This window comes from Cervus elaphus, chromosome 5 (assembly GCF_910594005.1).
Source record: "Cervus elaphus chromosome 5, mCerEla1.1, whole genome shotgun sequence".
Taxonomy (NCBI): Eukaryota; Metazoa; Chordata; class Mammalia; order Artiodactyla; family Cervidae; genus Cervus; species Cervus elaphus.
The window spans coordinates 52195639-52219007 of record NC_057819.1 but is presented as its reverse complement, the minus strand read 5'-3'; the positions used below and the strand labels follow the sequence as shown (position 1 = coordinate 52219007).

The 23369-nt window shown below is 44.8% G+C and overlaps 1 protein-coding gene across 3 annotated transcripts in view; it reads left to right on the top strand.

Annotated features, from left to right (window-relative positions):
* The first annotated feature begins 23 nt into the window (after window positions 1–23).
* SETD7 (SET domain containing 7, histone lysine methyltransferase) overlaps window positions 24–23369 on the top strand; it is a 52603-nt gene continuing 29257 nt past the window's right edge. The window contains exons 1-3 of one of the 3 annotated variants that reach the window (XM_043902457.1): window positions 24–294; window positions 1118–1250; window positions 11411–11540. In XM_043902457.1, the coding sequence (XP_043758392.1) occupies window positions 280–294; window positions 1118–1250; window positions 11411–11540 (278 nt within the window). In that variant the 5' untranslated portion in view covers window positions 24–279. Of the gene's footprint in view, window positions 316–374; window positions 420–1117; window positions 1251–11410; window positions 11541–23369 lie in introns of those variants that run through there. The other 2 variants (XM_043902455.1, XM_043902456.1) reach the window with 2 other exon arrangements.

The following is a 23369-nucleotide window of genomic DNA, read 5'->3' as shown; positions in this document are numbered from 1 at the left end:
TGTTCCACACTTCCAGAGCAGGAATCCGTGAAGGGCTGGCACTTGGAGAAACCAGGGGACGGCTGGGGACATCACACGCACTGGGCGGGAGGCGCGAGGAGGAGGCGCGCCAGACGGAGGGTCCTTCCTCCGGAGCTCCACCCGGTGGCTCCTTTTCCGTTACCACCACCGCGAGGAGGGACCTGCCGGGCCTTCCGCGCGGCTTATTTCCTGCCTGATAACGAGCCCGCTGCCATTTGGATCTGCTGAAGCTCTGAATCACTCGAGACGAGACGCCTGATGGTCCCGAGGAGGGTGGGGACGCAGCGCGCTAGGGTGGGAGCCGCAGTCCGGCGGCATCCGGGCGGGATGTCACCCCCGGGCGCCTGGGAAACCTGCTCGCGGATGTGATGCGGCGGCGCGGGGACACCTGCGCTCCCGTGCGTGCCGCACCCGTGCAGCTCCGGGTGGCAAACGGGATGAGTGGGGGCGAGGCCGAGAGGAAGTTGAGGCGCTGGAGTCTCAGGAACGCTGCCTTAGCTTGCCCGGCTCTTTGGAGGCCGTCCCGAGGAGCCGGGGCGGGGAGGGGAGGGGTGCTACGGCTGGCCGGCACTGAACGCGGACTTCCAAGTGGTCCCTGGCATAGTTGGAGGTCGAGCGTTCTGAGCCCTCCCCACCCCCAAGGGTGGCTACCCAGAGGTCCGAAGTGCCGCGAGGAGCGCGCTCGGAGCGCACCCAGCCTCGCAGAAGCAAAAGCTGAACCCGTGCTGGGCTGGGGGACTGGCGGGGTGGGGCGCCGAGCCAGCGCGTACCGGGAGCGCCTTTCGTTTTAAGGAGCCTTACTTCTGGGAAGGGACAGGGAACTGTCAATCAGCGAGGGAGGGAGCGCACCGGCGCTGGGTGATGTCAGCGGATCAGCTGCTCGATAACAAAGAGGGGGTATTACAGGAGAAAGTTGCAGCGGCCGCGGCCACGGCGGCACCCCGGAGCCTGGGAGGCAAGCGGGCAAGTGGGCGAAGGGAGGAGGCACGGCTGCTGCCGGAGCAGCTTAAGGCCAAGGAATTGAAAGGGCTGTAGGGGGAGGCAGTGCGAGCCAGCCCCGACTGCTCCTCCTCTTCCTCCTCCTCCAAACTCGCAGGGTTCAGCCCCAGCGCTCGCTCAGCCGCCGGGAGCACCCGGAGGGACGCGAGGCAGCCGCGCGGCCCCGAGCTGGGCAGGGTCCCCAGCCGCCATGGATAGCGACGATGAGATGGTGGAGGAGGCGGTGGAAGGTACAAGCATCTCTGTGGGGTCCCGGGAGGAGGCGCCGGAGGGGGCACGGGACGCGGAAGGAGTGGCGGGCTGCGACCGGCGCGGCTCCGGGCCCCCAGCGGCCGCCACTGTCCCCTACGCGGGTGGCCGGGTTCGCGCAGGGGCCGGACGGCCACGGCCACGCCGCCGGGAGCGCGCGCTGAGCGGCGGGGCGCAGGCCGGGAAAGGGGCTCAGCTGGGCCGGGGTCCCCGGGGGGGTCAGGAGAGGGTTACGGCTGCTCCATCCTGCCCGGCCACCGCCTGCATCCGCCCTCGGAGTTGCAAAACCTGCCCCGCACTCCGGCCTTCCCCCTTTCGGGGATGGGAGATGGAGGTGCGCAGGAGGTCAGCGCCCCCCAACCCCCACCCCAGCCGCCGCTGGCGATCTCGATGGAGCAATCCCGAGCACCTCTCCCGGCTCCAGCCCTTTCGTTCGGCTTGCAGCTGCGACCCGCGGTGACCGCGGCCGCGGCCGGATCAGTCCCCCGGCGCAGCGCACGGGGCTGGACCAGGCACGTGGCAGCCGCGGCTCGGGCGGTCGCTCCTCCAAAAAGATGAAATCATTGCAGGGCCGGGGACTAGGCTCCCGAGCCGGGACTTGAACGCTCGCCGACCTGGCCTCCGCTGCCCCGGAGCGCACTCGGCCAAGCCGCCCCTCCCCCTTCCTGCTTTCCCGGCGGGTGCCGCTGCCGCCACGCTGTGCTGGCGCGCCGCAAGCCCGGACCCAAATTGCTGGGTGACACTTAACTTTCTGAATTCCATGCAGTTGGCTGTGGGTGATATCACCGCCTCTGTCGTGTTTCTCCGCCCCTTCGCTTCCAGCGCCCCTCCCCCGACTTTTCTCGCCACTTTGTTTTGCTGAGTTTCTCCACCTCTTTTTTTTTTTTTTTTTTTTGGCTAGTTCTAAAAAAACGAGGTGGGGACGTTATACAATCTAGTTGTTTGTATCATGAGACGTTATGATTTTGTAACAGTGAATACTGGAAAATACACTTTAGCGTTATTTATTTGATTCTACCCTAGACGGTACGTCGTGATGTTTTGCAGTGTTGCGTGGTATTATTCCAGAATATTTTAACCAAACAGCTAAGTAAACATTTTTTAGCTTTTGGTTGAATCTGCTTCCTATCTAATTTGTATAAACAAGTTCTTAGAAATGGTAAAGAAAGACAAAGTGACAAGGCTTACAGATGCATGAGAATGCAGTTACTGCTACTTTGGGAGGAAAAAAAATTAATTTTTATATCAACGTAATTGACTCCATTTGCAGTGCTCCCAAGGTCTTAGGGAGAGATTAAGTTGAATAATATTTTTAAATTCTCTAAAAGCCGTCTTCATGTAACTGTTGAAACTTCTTATTTCTCTATGGAGCTTCAAGGAATGTTGGTTTTGCTTTAAATTCACAATGCCCTGAACTATTTCTCTCTAATTAATAAAGCCAATGCTGGGACTTCCTGGGGCCCAAAGACATTGATTGGTAGTCTTACTTAAATTTTAATTATTGACTAGGTGTGCCTTCATGTTATGAAAGATAATTGAAAAAGGCTACTGTCAAATTGTTAGGACTTGGTCTCGTTCTTCAAAGTTTACTTTGACTGGTAAACATAATGCAAACCCTTGATCACAGGCAGCGCTCCCAAGGTTAGACCACCTTACCCTTTGAAGCTGTTTGGAAACCTAAGGCCCAGTTGTCCACAGTCCCAGGCTACTTGCAGAATGTGAACAAGCAGCTTTAGAAATACGTCGATGCTTTTGAGATTGCTCAATGGGTGGAAGCAGAGAAACTTCTTTATATAAGCAAGGAAGTTTCTGTGATATAGAGTGTGAGGGTGTGTTTATATACATTATTGTCCAAAGTCAGAATATACTTGAGAAGGGTCACTATTTAATACTTATGCTGGCACAACTGGCTTAAACCTTGAATGTCTGGAGCAATCCAGGACACATGGTTACCAGTCATACCAACAGTAAACAAAGTAACAGAGAGTCTTTAAGTCCTTAGAGGCACACACGGCTCAGACTCACACAGTGTCTAGAGCATGCATGTGTAAATGCAGGCTTTTTTCCCAGCCATTCTTGGCCTTTTAAAGTGCTGTCTGTAATAGTGTCAACATCTAACACATGCATGGGGGACTGGTAAAAGGCTAGTCTGAGTATCTTGCTGTTGAAGTACCAGCTAACCTACCTCTGTCCCTATGCAGAGCCTGTGTTCTCTGTAGTTTCGTTGTCTTAGCTATCATTATTGCTGTAATTATTTAGTTCTTACTGTGTGCAGGCTCTGTGCTAAGTGTTTCACACACACATTATCCATTCAATCTCATGACGTCGATACTCATATTATCCTAATTTTCCAAAGGAGGAAACCGAGCCTTAGAGAAGTTAAGAACTGATCCAAGGACCCTCAGCGATGCAGGGGACAGGCTTGGACCCCAGAACCCTGCTCCACCATACTACATTGTCTCCCTGTGTGTGTGTGTGTGTGTGTTTGTGTGTGTGTGTGTGTGTGTGTGTGTGTTAATTGCTCAGTCATGTCTGACTCTTGGCAACCCCACAGACTGTAGCCCGCCAGGCTCCTCTGTCCATGGAATTCTCCAGGCAAGAATACTGGAGTGGGTTGCCATTCGCTTCTCCAGATAGTCTCCCTACACCCTTATTTTTTATTTCTTAATAAGCCAGTCACATGTAGGAAACAGTTGGTAGCTGAGTTTGAAAGCAACAGTTATCGGTGTCATTCTTTATCAATGTCACTCTTTAGAGGCTGGTTCTGAAAAAGTTCAGCGACTTTCAGAAAAAAATATATTTGAGGAAAGAGAATTTAACTGATAGCCTCTGCTACAGACATCGTTTTTCTTCCTCCATAGAAATTTACTCTGGGGAAGAAACTGGTCTCTTCAGGACTTAAGTTGAGTGTTGATTGTCACATCATGTATCTTTTGGTTACCTCTCTGTTAGGGTGGAACTGTAGCTTGATTGGAGTTCTAAGCCCTGGCAGAGGAATCCCTGAGGGCAGGTGGGTGGAGGAGAGGGAGTTTCTGTTTACGATGTTAGCTGTGCTTCCTTGGGAAGGCAGCCCTGGGCCTCAGCGGGCCTGCAAACATCGCCTGAGCTCCCACTGTGGTTTTTATTCTTTTATATTATTATTATTTTAAAGGTTTTCTTGGCTGCACTGCACAGCATGCGGGATCTTAGTTCCTACAAGGGATCAAACCCATGCCCTTGGCATTGGAAGCACAGAGTCTCAACCACTGGACATCTAAGGAAGTCCCCTCGCTGTGGCTTTTTTTTCTTTGAGGCTCATTGGTGCAGCAAAGGGTGATGTTTAGCTTTGGGAATAGAATTTTTTATTACATCTATTTCTTTGCCTACCAGTAGACACAAAGATGAATACAAGGTGGTCCCTAATATAATTTGAAATAAATATATCATATCTAATCAGATGAGTGATGGTGGTTGAGAGGAAATGAAAATTGCATACAGCTTGTGGAAGTAGTTGGGGAAGGAATTCCCCAAAGAGTTGGCATGAAATTGAGTTCAGTTGAGAGAGGCACTTTGCAAGTAAAGAGAGGTGTGGAATGAAACAACAATTCACAGGAAAAAAAGAAAACAAATGGCCAACAAGCATTCAAAAAGAAACAACTTCACTAAATAAATACAAATGCAAATGCTGAGATAAAGGTTTTCTCTAATTAGGTTGGCAAAATTCAATAAGACTACTATCATCCTGCAAAGAAGGGGACACTCTTATGTATGATTCACTAGCATCATCAAGAAATTTCAGCTAATCAAATATTAACCCAGGTGCACCAAAACATAAAAAAAAGAAAGAAAAAGGAGAGGTTGAGAGTGGAATTATTTCAGGCACATTCAGAGACGAACCGCTGGCTTTTACTATAACAGAGGGTCGAGGAGGAGAAAAGTAGAGGGTGATACAGGGAAGGGAGTCTTGTCCCAGGCCCAGACCGTGAACCATGTCCTAGAGGCTCTGTAGAGCTCAGAATGGAAGGTTGGGGGCTCTGCTCTGGGAGGATGAGCAGGCAGTGGGGAGCAGGGGAAGCGATCATGTAGAAGGCTCTTTGAAGTAGCAGTTATGAGGGCAGGAAAAATCCCACAGGCCTGGGTACATAAAGCCAACACGGAGGAAGAAGAAAAGGGGAAAGAGCAGCATCGCTAGAATGAAGAAGCCAGAATGAAAACAAGAATCTCCGTGTTTCACTGCCCCAGTCCCCTCAGATTGTAAGAGGATTTTTTTCCCCTTAAGATATTTATTTATTTTTAATTGATTGATGATTGCCTTACAATATTGGTTTGATTTCTGCCGTACATCAAAATGAATTAGCCACAGGTGTACATATATCACCTCCCTCTTAAAACCTCCCTCCCACCTCCCACCCTTTCGCACCACTGTAGGTCATGACAGAGCCCAGGTTTGAGTTCCCTGAGTCATAGAGCGAATTTCCGTTTGCTCTCTATCTTACATGTGTTAATGTATATGCTTCCACGCTGTGTGTGTGCGCTTAGTCACTCAGTCGTGTCTGATCGATTTTGACCTCATGGACTTGTAGCCCGCCAGGCTCCTCTGTCCATGGAATTCTCCAGAAAGAATATTGCAGTGGGTTGCCATGCCCCCTCTCAGGGGATCTTCCCGATCCAGGGATTGAACCCAAGTCTTCCACATTGCTGGTGGATTCTTTACCGTCTGAGCCACCATGGGAAGCCCCATGCCTCCATGCCACTCTCTCTCAAATATTAAGAGTATTTTTAACTGTCCTCCTAATCACTTATCCTACCTGTCTCTAATAAGACTACTGATGCTCTGGGCTTAGGAAAAATACAGGCGAGGTGTTCCGGGAACACCCTTTGTATGTGGGCTTCACATTAAAACTATGACCCTCACAACTAATAACTGAGCTCTTGCAAAGGATGACTTTCAAAAATCAAATTGTGTTTTTAACCACAAGCATAAGTGCTTCATCATGAAGGCACATTCTTGCACTAAACAGAGTAAGTTTGCCTTTTTTATTATTATTACCTTTTTAAAAATAATTCTTTTTTTTTTGGTTCTTTTTTGGTTCTACAAAACCAACAATGCATGTAAGGGTCTCTGGTTCTGAGAGGAACACACACACACACACACACACACACACACTTACACACACACACACACACACACACACTTACTCAGATCTCCTGTAAGGGTCTCTGGTTCTGAGAGGAACACACACACACACACACACACACACACACTTAGATCTCCTGTGAGTAAGCCTGAGGCTGTAAGCAGCAGAGTGTCACACACACACACACACACACACACACACACACACACTTACTCAGATCTCCTGTGAGTAAGCCTGAGGCTGTAAGCAGCAGAGTGTCTGATCCAGAGGGAATTTCCTCTGCTGAGAGGAACCATCACTGCACAGAATACAGCCCTGCTCTCATCAGATTCAGGAAAAAAAAACTGAGGGAATCCGAGGGGAAAAAAATTGAACTTTCTGTCTGTTCAGTAGATAATGATCTTGAGAACAAAGGGGAAAAGTAGATTTGTGAGACGGTTCCTTTTTTTCCCCTTTCTCTAACTTCTGTCAATATTTGAAAACCGTGCTGCAAACAGGTATACACACAAGGGCTGGGGCAGCTCTCCCAACACACGACCGTCATTTGAGCAGCTTTTCCTTGTTTGGGTCTGGCACTCAGCCTCTGCTGAGTGGGAACTGGCCTGGAAGGCTGTTGGCTGACTTGGCACATTGCACAGACTGACCTCGATCCGAGCAGGCAGGACTAGTGTTGCTCTTTGCGTTGGGTAACACGTGGAGGAGACAGGCATTTGCCGTCAGCATATGCTGGTGCTGTGAGAGCTATCTTAACTATGAAGGCCCCTTCCATTTCTCTGCCTGGGACCTGAGATCCCCTCTCTTTAGAGGTCGCTTCTGCCATTGGCAGGAGAGAAAGGATACCCTGCCAGTTTGCTCTTATCCCAGGACTGAAAGAGTGGGGAAAGGGGTTCTTCGCATCCATTAGCTCATTCAGTTCAGTTCAGTTCAGCCGCTCAGTCGTGTCCAACTCTTTGCGACCCCGTGAACCACAGCACCCCAGCCCTCCCTGTCCATCACCAACTCCCGGAGTCCACCCAAACCCATTTCGATTGAGTCAGTGATGCCATCCAACCATCTCTTCCTCTGTCATCCCCTTCTCCTCCTGCTCTCAATCTTTCCCAGTATCAGGGTCCTTTCAAATGAGTCAGCTCTTCACATCAGGTGGCCAAAGTACTGGAGTTTCAGCTTCAACATCAGTCCTTCCAATGAACACCCCGGACCAATCTCCCCTAGGATGGACTGGTTGGATCTCCTTGCAGTCCAAGGGACTCTCAAGAGTCTTCTCCAACACCACAGTTCAAAAGCATCAATTCTTCGGTGCTCAGCTTTCTTTATAGTCCAACTCTCACATCCATACATGACCACTGGAAAAGCCATAGCCTTGACTAGATGGACCTTTGTTGACCAAGTAATGTCTCTGCTTTTCAATGTGCTGTCTAGGTTGGTCATAACTTTTCTTTCAAGGAGTAAGCGTCTTTTAATTTCATGGCTGCAATCACCATCTGCAGTGATTTTGAAGCCCAGAAAAATAAAGTCAGCCACTGTTTCCACTGTTTCCCCATCTATTTGCCATGAAGTGATGGGACCAGATGCCATGATCTTAGTTTTCTGAATGTTGGGCTTTAAACCAACTTTTTCACTGTCCTCTCACTTTTATCAAGAGGCTCTTTAGTTCTTCACTTTCTGCCATAAGGGTGGTGTCATCTGCATATCTGAGGTTATTGATATTTCTCCCAGCAACCTTGATTACAGCTTGTGCTTCATCCAGCCCAACGTTTCTCATGATGTACTCTGCGTACAAGTTGAATAAGCAGGGTGACAATATACATCCTTGACATACTCCTTTTCCTATTTGGAACCAGTCTGTTGTTCCATGTCCAGTTCTAACTGTTGCTTCCTGACCTGCATACGTAGCTCATTCAGGGTAGCTGTTAATGTGCTTCTTGGGCAATAGGGATGACTTTCTCATCTGTAAGACTGGAATTTGAGGGATGACTGTGAGGTTTCATTTAGATAATAGGAAATTGCATAACTCAGTGCCTGATGCCTGATGCAAAACATATACAGATGCTTTTTTCTTCTCTGTGTTTCAGTCTCCCTCTCCATTAAACTGACTTACTGGCAAGATAAATATTACATGATCTTATTGTCCAAATGGCTTTGGAACAAGAGTTGTACCAGAAGCTCCTGTACCACTAGTTGGTAGGAGATGTGAGGTCATAGCAACCCAGTCTCTTCTCTTCCTGACATTTCTTTTCTTGGAAAGTCTCTCAGTTGTTATTGTTTTGGTTGTGGGTGTTGTTTTAAACATAAACTTCTGCTACCAGAAACACCACCCCAGGCTATTAAATATTCAGGATGGGAGTCTTGAGTGATCATAAGCCTTAGTAACTTTTAGCTCCTTTTCATTGATCCTGGTCATTGATCACATCCTGGTCATTGATCACATCGTCCTGCTTTTGGAAGGATGAGAAGAGAACAGACAAGCCAACCAGAGGACCCTGCTGTGATCTGATAGAAGGCGATTTCAGAGATTTCTCACAGCACACCAACTGAACACCTTTGGAAAGGCAGTAAAGTGTCACCCATCCCAGCCTTCTTCCTAAACACATGGTGTCACCAAACGGCCATCATTCAGCAGCTCTTCTGTTCCTTTCTCCCTAGAGACTAAGAAGGTGATGGGACTTCTCTTCACTGGCCTGTAAAGAGGCAAGCATCCTTCATGGAGTGGGGTTGATGTTACCACTTTCATCTCAGTAGGATTCAGTACTGTCCCTCAAGTGTTTTTATTGTGTTCTGTGATGCTTCCATTTTTCTCTAATATCTAAATGCCGCTGCTGAGGGTGCACCTGCAATGTTTTGCCAGAAATAGGACAGGACCGTTGCAACTGAGGAAAGGTGGAAATGAATTTACATTGGGTTTTTTTTTTTCCCCCTTAGTGTTCATATTTATCATAATACTTCTCTTGATCGAAAGTAGAATAGGGACTTCCCCAGTGGTCCAGTGACTCTGTGCTCCCAATACAGGGGGCCCAGGTTTGATCCTTGGTCAGGGAACTATTAATAGATCCCACATGCTACAATTAAGACCCGGCATGGCCAAATAAACTTTTAAAATATATTAAAAAAGTTAAAAAGCGAGGTAGGATCACTAATTTCATCAAACATTAGTTTTATAAAGTCTGAAATAGGTGAACTGTTTTCTATGGAGAAAGCATTTTCAACAGATTAGTAGGTACTTCAATATAAGGCTAAAATGGTTATTCTGGTAGTTATACCTAAATCAAAAGTGGGATGCTACATTTGTAGAAATGCTAACAACTAAATTTAATTTGATCTGAGCAACATTTCATAAAAAAAGCTTTTAACTATACACTGAGTGTGTTTTTTTAATGAAAAAAGAAAAAGATTTAATTTATTTCAATGAGAAAAATGTCATCAGTAGATATTTAGAAAATAATTGTCCAAATTATTTCATATGATTCAAGTGTCATTGAATCATGTCACACACAGTTTTTGGTTTTTGAGCAAGGAAGCAAATGTGGCCTAGTTCCCTCCTAACCATTAATTTCCTGGCCCTTGGTGAAAAAAAAATTGTGTTAAGAGAAAAGGATCCTTATTGATTGTAATTTATTTAAGTAGCCATGTTTTCTTGTGATATATTTTAGGTAATTCATTTTAATGCAGAATGAGATATAGCAATAGAACAGTCTTTGTTCATTTGTATTTTGTGTTTATGTAATCAATAATACAAATAAACAGGTGTTTTGTTCTTCATAAGGGTGCTTGCCTACTATACCTTCTAAGGGATGAAACTCTTTTATCACTTTAGAAGAAATTATTTTAGGAGAGTAAAGCATTCATTGTGGTGTTATGGTCTGTGTTCTTTTTTTTTTATGTCTGTGAGCCATCTGTAAGCCATATTTAAGTGTTTAATGTCCCTGCATTGCATAGTATTTAATGCTTTTATACCTTTTCATCCATGACTCAGGTCATTAACCCAGGAAAAAGTCAGTAGATTAACTGCTGCTTCATTTTCAACCCACGTCTGCAAAATTAGCTCAGCAACATGACTTGGGAGACACCAAGGAGGTGACTCCTGGGTGTTGTGAAATATGTGGATAATAATAAGAAACCTAAATGTTGACTGGAGACATAAATATTAGAATATACCAATTGGTGATGCAAGAAGAACCAGCAATTTAAAGATCACAGTGTAATCATGGCTACTGATGTTCAAAATCACTCCTTAAAGGGTCATGTGGATACTTCTGGCTACATTTAAAGCACAAACCCCCCCCCCCAAAAAAAAAAGCACAAACCCTCTGAACCCAATGGGCAGAAGGTATATGACAAGGTTATTACTGAACATTGAAAGCAGAAAGATTCTTATAAAGTAAAGCAATGAGTTCAATGTTAAGCTTAAGCTCAAGCTTAGAAGGACTCTGAGTTTGTGTGTTTGTACGATGAGGTGCGGACGTTAGGGCAGTTGTAGAGAGGTGGGTCGAGCTCTTGTTGTCAGAAGGTAACAAAGAGCAGGGGGGTTTCAGAGGGTGCCTGGCCAGCAGAGCTCCACATCAGACCATATAATGATGTATAAAATTGTATTGTGCTTCGTTCTAGAACCACGTCACGTATTGCCAAGACGGTGTGCCATCTCAACCACGTTTCGGTTAAGCATGACCGTTCAGGGGCATTCATTCCAAACCTGAGGAGTAGCGTGTGAAGTACTGAGTCAACTGAAACTCACACTGCAGATGTTACTATTGAGAATAACTTTCAGTCCCTCGTAAAATATGAGAGCGGTTTGGGTTCCTATTCTTACATGTGTCTAAGGTGCTCTATCATGGACCGGTCTTTTTGAAACAGTATCTCAGTAGAATTGATGGTGCTGATGCAGGCAGAGAAAGCTTGGCATTCGCCCTTCCCTGAGCAAGGAAGGGACCCCCAGGCTGCTCAGGGCACCTGCTGGCAGCATCTGAGCACAGACCTGATGGTGGGGGAGCGTGGAAGCTAAGGTTTGCCCTGTGTTTGCCTTTCCCCAGGGCACCTGGACGACGATGGATTACCGCACGGCTTCTGCACAGTCACCTACTCCTCCACAGACAGATTCGAGGGCAACTTCATTCACGGAGAAAAGAATGGACGGGGCAAGTTCTTCTTCTTTGATGGCAGGTAGCACTCACGGTTTTGTTTTGTTTTGTTCGGGGGGTAGGAGGTAGGTACCAAATTATTTGGAAGAATGATATGAATGAGGGAATTTCACTATTTCAGTACAACTTTTAGAAAAGGTCAGGGTAAGCCCCACATGCATGTACTGCTTTGGGGACCAGAGAATTCACCCCCGGTTACAGAACTCAAGTGGCCTGTACGGAGTAAAGCCAATCTGCTGACCCCAGGTGGTGGTGAGGAAAGTGTTTGGTGCAGGGCACCATGCAAGGAGTCCAGGGCACCTACTGCTGCCTGTTACACTCCTGTACGGGTTTCAGGAAAGCGTTTTAAAAGACAAGGTAAGGGCGGGGCATCCCAGGATATGTAATGAGCTTGTGTACAATTCTCTGATAGTGAGGTAACAGGCAGCGTCACAGGGGTTAGCTTTACCAACCCAGAGGTGCCAGTGAATCTGGGGGCTACGCACTCGTGGTCATCAAGTGGTCAATTTCTTCCATTTGGTGAGGGATTTAGCATCTGTAAGTCAACCTGGGAAATATGCATCAGAAACTGTTATCTAGGTACTTCAGAGGGGAGCTACAGCAGAGGACATGGGGGAGGGGTCTGTCCCGGGAAGATCCCATAGGGTCCTGCTTGGTTACCTCGCCCCCACCATGGCTATGGCCTGAGACTCAGCTCTGCCGTCATCACCTCCGAGGGTGTACTTGTCAAAGACACCCTCTGCCGTGCCAGATTCAGGGGCCCCCGTCATGCACAAGTTGGTGGGTCTTTGATGGATTTCACCTGCTTGTTCAGGTAATGTGTCTCCATAAAGTTACACAAGTGGGGATCGTTCTTCGTCAGGGACCAGTGTGTGCAATCCCAGTAGTGACTGATCCACGCTCTTTTTCGAGTGTAATGCACACTTACTCAGTTGCATTCAGCCCATTCTCAGACATCATGGTCCAGTTTCTTGATTTCCTGAAAGAAGCTTCAACCACCCCATTGTTCCTGCAGCTTCATTATTTTCTCAGCATATTCTGTCTCCTCCTGAGATTAGTCAAGAGAATATTTAGCAGAGGTCTTCAAAGCCCATCATCACGGTTCACGTAGTAAGGCCGGTGAACATAGGTGGGGATCCAGACCCAGTGTTGTAAATGCTTGTCTTTGGGGTGACTAGATATTGCATGTGATACCTTAATGCTGACGTTGTAATAGTGTTTCCTATGTTCTCCCTCTAGTTAAAATATTTTTCACAGCAGGATTCTTTTACTTTGCTTTCACCTCCTGTATGAGAATACAAGGCAGAAGTTCTTCACCCTCTTGAGATAGGTGGGAATAGCTAGGACTATTCTCTTTCAAAACAGATTGGTTACACAGCCCCAGCTTGCGAGTAGTGACTTTTAAGCCTTGTCATCTTCAGAAATGAGGAGTGGCTGGGTGAATTTCTCCAGCAATTAGAGGAATTCAGAGGCACGGAAGAACCGGCTCTTTTCATACCACTTGACTGAGTAATATAGAAATGGATTTTTTTTTGGCTGCATGTAGGATCTTAGTTCCCTGAACAGGGATCCAACCCACGCCCCTCTGAGTGGAAGCACAGAGCCCTAACCACTGGACTTCCAGGGAAGATCCCAGAAATGGATTTAGCTAAAGCAGATTTATAGAATTCTGTGGGACAAGATGCTGAAAGCTCAGCTTCTCTGTATACCGGTGCTGAATCAAATCTCGGAGACAGAGTTTTGGGTGAGCTAGAAAAGAGTAGCTTTATCGCTTTGCCAGGCAGAGGGGAACACAGCGGGCTAATGCCCTCAAAACCAAGTGTCCCGGCTTGGGGAAGACAGTGACAAGTTTTATAGTAATTGTTCAAAGAGGGCGTGACCAACTCATAGACATTCTTTTGGTGGGTTGGTGGTGAGATAAATAGGAGTCCACATGGTCAACCTTCAGGTCCAACTGGTCTGGGGTCTCCATGATTGTGGGCAGCATACCGTCATTAATCGCTAACTTCTCCCACCTGGAGGGGGGTTCAGTCTCTGCAGAATGGCTCAAAGATATTGTCTGTCACCTGTATCTGTTGATGGGAAAATAGGACTTTGCCCCAAGTCTGCTCTGGACTGTTTCTCCCTGGTCTTACATCCCCTGCCTTCCCTAATTAACAACTGCTTGAATCTGCCCCTTGGAACTCAGGGGAGGTCATGGAGGCTGAATGAAGGTTGTTTCCTGGAATCAAAGAAATGGGGGCACAGAAAGGCCTTTTGCCCAGGAGCCCCACAGGGTCCCGCTCAGTATCAGACATAGCACCACTTGCTAAATTCTTGACATTGGTAATAAGCTGAAACTTCTACAAACCTTGGAATTCCTCAGGAGAGAAATTGTCTAAGCTGATAGCTGAAGGGGATCATAGACACTGGCTTGTGACCCAGCATCCCATTCCTTTTCTGTAGGTGGAGTGAGTTGCTTTTTAGAAAAATAATGTTAATACGTCTTCAGGCTCTCAATTATTTGAAATAAGGAGGGGTGAGGAAAGCAATAAAAGCCTCAGAGAACTTTTGTAAACTTTTAATTCCAACCTTCTCTTTCCCATTTTCCCCAGCCCCACACTCAACCTCATTTTAGCAGAAACTGGCTTCCAAACTATTCATGTTAATCAGTATTCTACTTCCTTTTTCCTGTGCTGGTGGATACCCAAGGTCTGTAGTGGCCTCTTGCTGGGTTTGGTATCAGTGCTTTCCTCTCTCACAACCCTTTTAAGCCATCCAGAGGGAGATTTTTCCTGCCTCGTTGCCACAAGAGTTTATTTATAACTCTTTTTTGGAAAGTGTCACTATTTACCTCATGCAGCTATTCTTTTATTCATTCAACAAATATATATCTATATAAATGTCTTATTTCCAAGGACTTCCCTGGCAGTCCAGTGGTTAAGACTCCTCACTTCCAATGCACAGGGTGCGGGTTGAATCCCTGATTGGGGTACTGAGATCCCACAAGCAGCAAGGTGCAGCCAGAAATAAGTCTTCTCTCCCCTACAGAAGTGAGGTTTCCTTGAGGGCAAAATCTGTGTCTGTTTCATCTTCTGTGCCTCATAGCACTTTCTCTTAATTTGGTACTAAAAAAAAGTTCTTGCTGAATGGGGATGGGAGATGAAAAAGGGTAGAATTCTCACACACATAGACACACACACACAAGTGTTTAAAGAGTGCTTTAAATCTCTTAGTTTGAAGGTCATACCTAATTAATTGATTGACTCTGGGAAAACAGTCCAGCAGGTTTGGTTGAATTTAGTGTTGGTTATGGGCTTGCTTTGGGCTTCCCAGGTGGCTCAGTGGGAAAGACTCCACCTGCTGACACAGGAGACTTGGGTTTGATCCCTGGGTCAAGAAGATCCACTGGAGTAGGCAATGGCAACCTGCTTCAGTATTTTTGCCTGGAGAACCCCATGGACAGAGGAGCTTGATGGGCTGCAGTCCATGGGGTCACAAAGAGTCTGACATGACAGAGTGAGCGAGTGGGCTTGCTCTATACTCAAGAGTTAGGCTAAGTTTCCCACCCGGTGCGCCAGGAATGAGGCCTGGGGTGCCGAGTGGGGCCTTGAGACTTCCAAACACATCCCTCCTCCTGTGAAGCTAGTCACATCCAGCTCTGACCAGCTTCCTCCCGTTCCTCCAGCGTGCCTTACTAATGCAGCGATCTGCCTGTGGGTTAAGACCGGGGCAAACTGAAGCACCAGGTAAGGCTGAAGCATTAGGTCAGTAACCATCTAAGGTATAGAAAGAAATTCACTTTTTTCTTTTTTTCTTCTGGGGGCACAAATTCAGTGGTTTTTATACCTACCACTCAAACACCTGAAGAGACTTAGGGCCAATGGGAGGCTCAAAGAATGCTGGTATTAGCAAGGACCTGAAAAGCTCACCCTTGTTAGCCTTGTGCATGTGGCAGGTAATCCCCTGAGGGGAGAAGATCAGTCTCACTGCCTTTGTGACATGGGATGACAGTGTGGTGACAGGTTCTTAAAAGATCGTAATCACCTTCTTTCTTAAGCCCGGTAACGATCATGTTGTGAGACATCTATTGAAAGGATTTGGGAAAGAATAGATTGATGGTCACGGTAGGGGAGGGGAAGGGTGGGATGACTTGAGAGAGTAGTCCTGCAACATACATCACCTTACGTGAAGCGGATAGTCGGTGGGAATTTGCTGCGTGATCCAGGGAACTGAAAGCTGGTGCCATGCGATGACTTGGAGCGGGCGACGGGGAGGGACGTGGGTGGGCACTTTAGGAGACAACTGGAAGCACGTCTGTAAGCCTGTGACTGACTCATGTTAATGTATGGCGGATGCCATCCCAATACTGTACTAACAGAGTAATTATTCTCCAGTTAAAAGTAAATTTAAAAAAAAAGAATTTGTGGAAAAATTCGTGAGTCTTACGACTGAAATAAAATGCTCTGGAGTCTATTAGATCTAACAGGGAGGTGCAGGAAGCGGTCATAGAGAAGTCAGTTTCTACATGAAGCAGCACCTTAGTTTACATTGCTTTGTTAATTTTTCTCCCTATTACTGCTTCCAATTTTCGGGGTCTGATGTATTGAGTAAAATGAAGTGGGCATTCAGGGTTTTTACTACCAGTCAGGAGTCTTTAGTCTGGAAAAATTCCTCCAAAAAGGGTGGAATTAAGGTTTTGAAATAACCATTGAGGAAACAAAAGGTTTCTGATAAAGTTTTTTAAAGTTGTGCGAACCTGTAGTACTAGCTTATGTTCCCATCCAAGGCTTTGTTTGCAGTTACAGGAGCCTGTGTTTGGAAAATTCCAGGGTAGTGACAGAAGACTTGGCTTGATGCATTTTTAATCTTATATAAAACCTGAACCTGGTTGTATGATTTTTTTTTAACTTGAGGCATGATTCATATACAAAAATCTGTACATGTTTAATGTACACAACTTGAATTTGGCATGGTCTGCATCCATGAAACCATCACCACAATCTGTGCCGTAGACTGGGTGTGTGATTTATGAGAAGGTTTCAAACAAATAAAAACTGATATCAAGAAAGATCTGGAATCGGTTTTTCCCTTTACACAGAATATGATAAATCTGAATAAGAATTTTAAATATGCAGATCACCAGGAAAGATGGCCTGGAAAAATAGAAGCAGAATATTTTATTTTGATTTTAAATTACATAGGTAGCAAATACTTGGTAGAAAAAAGAACTTCAAGAAATACGGAAATGTAAAAAGTGAATATGCTTAGTTGCTTCAGTCATGTTGACCCCATGGACTGTAGCCCGCCAGGCTCCTCTGCCCATGGGAATTCCCAGGCAAGAATACTGGAGTGGGTTGCCATTCCCTTCTCCAGCGAATCTTCCCAACCCAAGGATCGAACCCAGGTCTACCACGTTGCAGGCAGATTCTCTACTGTCTGAGCCATCAGGAACTAGCTATCTCTTTCTAAATCAGTATAGATAGCCAACATGGACATTTTTACTGCTGTCTCAGCTTCAGAATTGTTGCCAGTTTTGAGATCTTAACAAACAGTTGACCTGTATTTTCTTAAGTTAAATCTGGCTTATTATGTCAGAAACCTAAAGTCTGACCAACCAGATAGTTTATCCCACAATTGAGGAATGAATGAGAAAAATGACCTGATTTTTTAAACTGTCTTTTCAAGCAGCTGTTGTTTTCCAGTCTGCCCACCCCCACCCCTGCCCCAGCCTTTTTTTTTTTTTTTTTTTGACCACATCATGCTACTTGCAGGATCTTAGTTCCCTGACCGGGGATTAAACTCAAGCCCTGCTGTGAAACCCCCTAACTGCTGGACTAGCAGGCAGTTCCCCATTTTTCCCCCTTTCTAATGGAAAGAAGAAGATTGTCCTAAGATTAGGTAATTGGGACTTCCTAACATCTGCTCTGGTCCTGATATAAAAGTATTTATGTGGTGAGGAGAAAGGAATCTTGAGGCTTTGTTGGTGTGGTTCTGGAGTCTCTCTGGCACCAATAATTCACTGGAGTACTGTAGGGTATTACAAAATGTTTAGTAGGCAAAATGCTTCGATATGCACATCTCTGATTTTTAATACAGTAATAATCCCAGATTCTGGGACATCTTAATGTCCCAATTGTTCCCATCTCAACCAAGATTTGTGGATGTAAAGGCAATTTAGCAGGACTTCTCAAAATCTTAGAACGGTATCAAGAAAAAGATATTTCAATGCAGTGTGGCTTTGGCCTGTGTGATATTAGGGCATCATGTGGTTTTTAGCCTGATTATGAAATAGAGATAAATGAATTCATTCAGTTTTTTTTTTTTTTTAACATTATTGATGCTTCCTCCTGACCTGCCAATTAGATTTCAAAGTATTATGTTACTCCATGACTTCATCCTCCTCTGCCCAAGTCATTTTCTGATGTTGATTTGTTCCTAATGAATCTGGCTAAGAGGGCTCCTTGTAGTTAATCACGGACCAGATAACTTAAGAGAAGCTGCTCATCTGCTGAGCCACTGAGAAGAGTGGTATTTTCCAGGTGACAGGTCCACAGACAGAGGAGTTCTTTTGTTTGGTTTTTAGAAAGCACTTGGTTGCATTTCAGAGAAATTGGAGTTGGAACAGACTTCTGAAGTCATGTATCCCAACCTCCCACACAAGGCAAAAGTCCCTTCTATGTTGCTTTTGTTGGAACCAGGCTCAACAAATACATTCATCTGTATCCTAAGGAACAGTTCTGACTGAGGCAAAGAGTTTTGTGATGTATGAGAAGAAAGGGAGGGGGAATGAGATGGAGAACTTTGAATACCTACCTGGGCACACAGCCTTCACAACAATCTGTGAGGTAGGTTTTATAGTCCTTTTTTACTTATGAAGAAACTAAGGCACAGAGCAGTGAAGTGATTTACCCCAGGTGACCTCATCGGTAGGGGTTGGAGCTGAGAGTCAAGCCAAGGTGAGTTCAATTCCAAAGCCACCCCTCTTCTCCCTGTATCTGCTCCCTTCCTCTCACAGGAACCAAGGATATAGCTCCAAACTTCCCTGGCAGTCCAGTGGTTAAGGATTCGAGCTTCCACTGCAGGGAGCCCAGGTTCAATTCCTGGCCAGGGAACTAAGACCCCACATGCCAAGGGGGAAAAAAAAATAGCTCTGATCCTGACAGTCTTTGTTTCATGCCTTCATTTTACTTGAGGTTACTCATTAGCTTTAATTGTGGAAAATTCAAAGGAGTCCTGGGGTGAATTCAGTCACTTTCTTATAGTAGCTCAAACAACTTGGGAGCTTGGCACATTGACGGGAGATTTTCCTGAAGAATCACCTCAGAAGAGCCCTGCCCTAGCGAGTTGGCCTCCCTCAACTTGTTTCCTCATTTGAAAAATGGGGATAATTATTATCAACTTCTCCTAGTTGTGAAGACTGAGTGAAAAACCATGTAAAGACCTTAGAGTGGAGGGTACCTAGTAGGAGCTCTACTAGTAATTTTTTAAAAACTAGATCACCAGTCTGTTAATAAATAGGGTATAACTCAGTTTAGGATATAACCCTTTATAACGGGTTTCCCTGGTGGCTCAGTCGGTAAAGAATCCACCTGCAATGCAGGAAACCCAGGTTCAGTCCCTGGGTTGGGAAGATCCCCTGGAGCAGGAAATGCAACCCACTCCAGTATTCTTACCTGGAAAATTCCATGGACAGAGAAGCCTGGCGGGCAACAGTCCATGGGGTCGCAAAGAGTCAGACACGACTTAGCAACCAAACTCAGGAACAGCCAGATGGAAGGGATGCATTGAGCAAAGTCAGAGGAAGGGGCACGGGGCTCCTAGACCCCCTCCAAGGGTGTCACTCTCCCAGTGTCTTCACAAGTTCACCAACCCAGAAGCTCCCTGCTTTTTTCCTATTACTCTGTGTCTGCGTTTTTTTCCACACAATCAGATAACACCTCCATTTCCCCACATCATTGCTTTGTATGTGTGTGTGTGTGGTGATAATACTTAAGATCTAACTCTCTTGGGAGTTCCCTGGTGGCCTAGTGGTTAAGATTCCAGACTTTCACTGTCAAGGCCCAGGTTCAATCCCTGGCCAGGGAACTGAGATCCCACAGCTATGCGGCATGGGCAAGGAAAAAGATCTACTCTCTTAGCAACTTTCGAGTATAAAAGTATTGTTAATTATAGTCCCTATGCTGTATATCCTCAGAACTTACTCATCTTACAACTGGAAGTTTATACCCTTTGACCAACATATCTGCATTTCCCCGCCCTCCAGCCCCTGGCGTCCACTACTCTTTACTTGTATGTTTCGAGGAATTAGACTTTTCTGTTTTTATTTATTTTTTATTTCAAATTTTGTGGTCATGCCAAAAGGCATGTGGGATCCTAGTTCCCCAACCAGGGATTGAACCCTCGCCCCCTGCATTGGAAATGAGGGGTCCTAACCCCTGGACTGCCAGAGAAGTCCCAAGTTAAGCTTTTTTAGGTTCCACATATGAGTGGGGACAGAGTATTTGTCTTTGTCTGACTTACTTGACTTAACACAATGCCCTCAAGAGCAAGGATGGATTATTACTGTTATGATTTTTTACTACTATATTTTATTACTGATGTTACTATTATCAGTTAATGGTGGCCAGCAGGGTTTTCCCAGGGCTTATTTTTACAGAGCAAAACTCAATTTCACTGATTGCTCTTTACATATCCTACTGTTATCTTGAAACTTCATAACAATCAGAAGCTACAGACTCATAGATCTTCTATTAAAAGGTAAAAAATTTTGAAGACAGAACACAGGATTACATGGAAGCACGACAGAGCTCCATGTAGTTTGCTTGTCACATCCTGGAGGAAGTTGGCTTTTCTGGTTGGACAGAGCCCTAGTAGATGAGTTGGGTTTTTTATTGCTGTTCTTCTTTACTTAGTTCTCAATATTTTAAGAGATAATATGTAATATAATGTTGTATGCTGATGATATCTCAATTTTTTATAAAAAGAGCATTTTAAAATATATAGTCATATAACAATGTTTTAATACTGAGTCACAATTTAATTTGGTTAGAGATAGGAATTTAAAGTAGCATCACCCTTCATTTAAAAAATCTTTCTCAGGTCTTCCTGGTTTTCCAGTGGTTGCCCAATTCAGGGGTCCTAAATCTGGTCCCGAGTCAGGGAACTAGATCCCACATTCTGCAACTAAAGAGCCCGTGTGCTGCAACTAAGACCCAGCATGGCCAAAAATAAATAAATAAATAAATTTTTTAAAAATAAAATTTCCCTCTAGGTTCTGTACCAGACAGAAGGAAGGGAACACAGTGCTGGAGGGAACAGAGTTTATGCCTCAGGAGCTGGAAAGTCCCAAACCTTCTAGAGCCCAAAATATGAAGGAAAAGCCAAAGCTGTTTAGTCTCCTCAGAACACTTTTGTGTATTCAGATATTAAAGAGAATTCTTCAATGAAAATAGTTGAATAGATTGCAGATGTATCTGCCTAGGTAAACAACTATAAAATTTTTTCATTTCTTTCTAAGTTAGGTTACTGGAAAGTGAAGTACAAGAGCTTTGATAAAACAGATGAAAATGGCCTGTGTGTATATGGGAAGAAAGAAATCTAATTAAAATTGATTTTTACATTTTTTCCATGTTTTCAAGTTATTTGATTCAAGTGCTGGTACTGGAAAAATCAAACCATTTTTTGTAGCTTCTTAACATACTAAAATATCTGCCAAGTGTTGAAAGAAATTTTAAGAAAATACAAGTCAAGAACATTGGGTATGGTATGATCCCAGTTTTTGTTAAAACAGCAACCACGCAAGGTTGGAAAATGCATAATGTATTAATGGAAAAAAGTCGTAAATGATATAAGCCGAACTTAGCAAGAGTTCAGGGAGTTTCTGCTTTCCACATCTTTGTAGTGTTTGATTTGCTTTATGTTTACTTGTTTGTTCATTTTACAATGACTATGTTTTACTTTTTTCACTTAAAGAAGCATTTATTCCATCCTTCCCTCAGAGAGGAATCTTTCTAGCTGGTTTTTTTTAAGGTAAATCTAGAGCAGTGTTGTTAATTTCTTTGACTGTCTACTCCAGAGTCTCATAACCAGTTCCCCAGTGCTGCTGTTTTAAGCTAAGTTTCTCAGTAAAAAGCTCACCATCATATACGTGAAAATGCATGCTTAATAATAATAGTTGTTATTCGAGCAGTCGTTATGTCCTAGCATCTTCTAAGCACTTGCTATGTATTAAGCCTTGTAATCCTGAATAGCCTCATTAGTAGCTGCAGTTTACGAATGGAGAAATAAAGCACAGAGTTTAAGAAACTTTCCTCACTTGCAATTGAGTGGCTACAAGATAATGCCATTTTCTCATAGTTGATTTCTTTTTTAAATGCACATACACTTCATATAAAAAATTCTCCCTGCGCTTGAGAAATACTCTTAACATGGTTATGTTCCCTCTCAATTTTCTCTTCTCAGAGCAAGATTATCCCAGTTCCCAGTTCCACTCTTTCATTTAGGAAATACCGCTTGAAGATATGCTGTGTTTGTATGTGAGGGGAAAAATACATAATGCCTAATTTGTTCCTGTGAAGGGCTTACAATCTATTTAGAGAACTCGGACCCATAAGCTGATCATGGATAAAGATGTGGCACATCCTGTACTAGTCGAAGACTAGGCTCCGGTGACCGTGGTTGCAGAGGTCAAGGTAGCCTCCTTTGGAAGCAGGGCTCCATGTGGGTGAAGGGGAGGCTCCAGGGAGGCCAATGATGAGCACCCTTCTCTATAGTATAACTCCCCGTGCCATTTCAGCAAAAAAGATAAGAAAGTTTTCCCTCCATAGCTACTTCTCAAATATGACCAGATACTAACAATCAAGTACAACATAATGCCATTTTCTCATAGCTGATTTCTTTTTTAAATAGAAAAAGACCAGAGCTTGGAGAATATTCATTCTTTTTCCCAAAGTTATTTTTGTTTTGAAAGATTAAAAGGCAAATGTGACCCACAACTTTTTTTTTTTCCCCTGAAGTCATCTTCAGGAGTTTAAAAAGTTTAGTTACATATGTTTCAAGGCAAGAACCAGGGAAAACCCAGTATAGAAGCTAAGATACATAGAGGTGTGCTTGAGGCCAGTGAATAAACTAATGTAACCAGGGGATTCTAAAGCAGAAGTTGGGCAAACCTTTTTTGCCCAGGGGGAGATAGTAAATATTTTAGGCTTTGGGGGCCACATATGGCCTCTGTTGCAACTATTCAACTCTGCTGTTGTGATATGAAAGCAACCACAGAGGATACGGAAAGGAATGTTCGTGGCCGTGTTCCAGTAAAACTGTATTTACAAAAACAGGCAGCCAGCCACGGTTTGCCAACCTCTTCAGGAGGAAAAGTTAGAGAAAGAAGCGGTGCCTTTAACACCAGACTAAGAAGTTTTTTATTTCCTCAGTGACAGAGGATTTCAGAGCCTTATCATTTTTTATTGCCTTGGAGATCACAGTTCATCTGATAACATGTCCCTTTTTTGTTATCAGATTCCATCCAAGTTACCAAAAAAATTTACCAAGGAACCTAAGCTGTTTCCTCAGTCAGGGGCTGGAAAACAATGCAGTAACTTTTGCTCTCCGAAGTCTCAAGACTTTGCATTTGGGAATCTTAGGTTTATTGAGCTACAGGAAATAGCCGTTTGTTCTTAGGATTATGAGACTAATAAGGGTGGGCTCTGCCGTAAGGGAGGGGGAGACAAGCTACTGGACATGACCAGGGGGAAATATGTGCAAATCCACATGATCGTTTAACTGATTCTTGAGACCCATGCCTTGTAGATTTCATCATAAACCTAAGAAATACTGGCAGACTAGTCTGTCAGGGGATAATTCTGCCCAAACA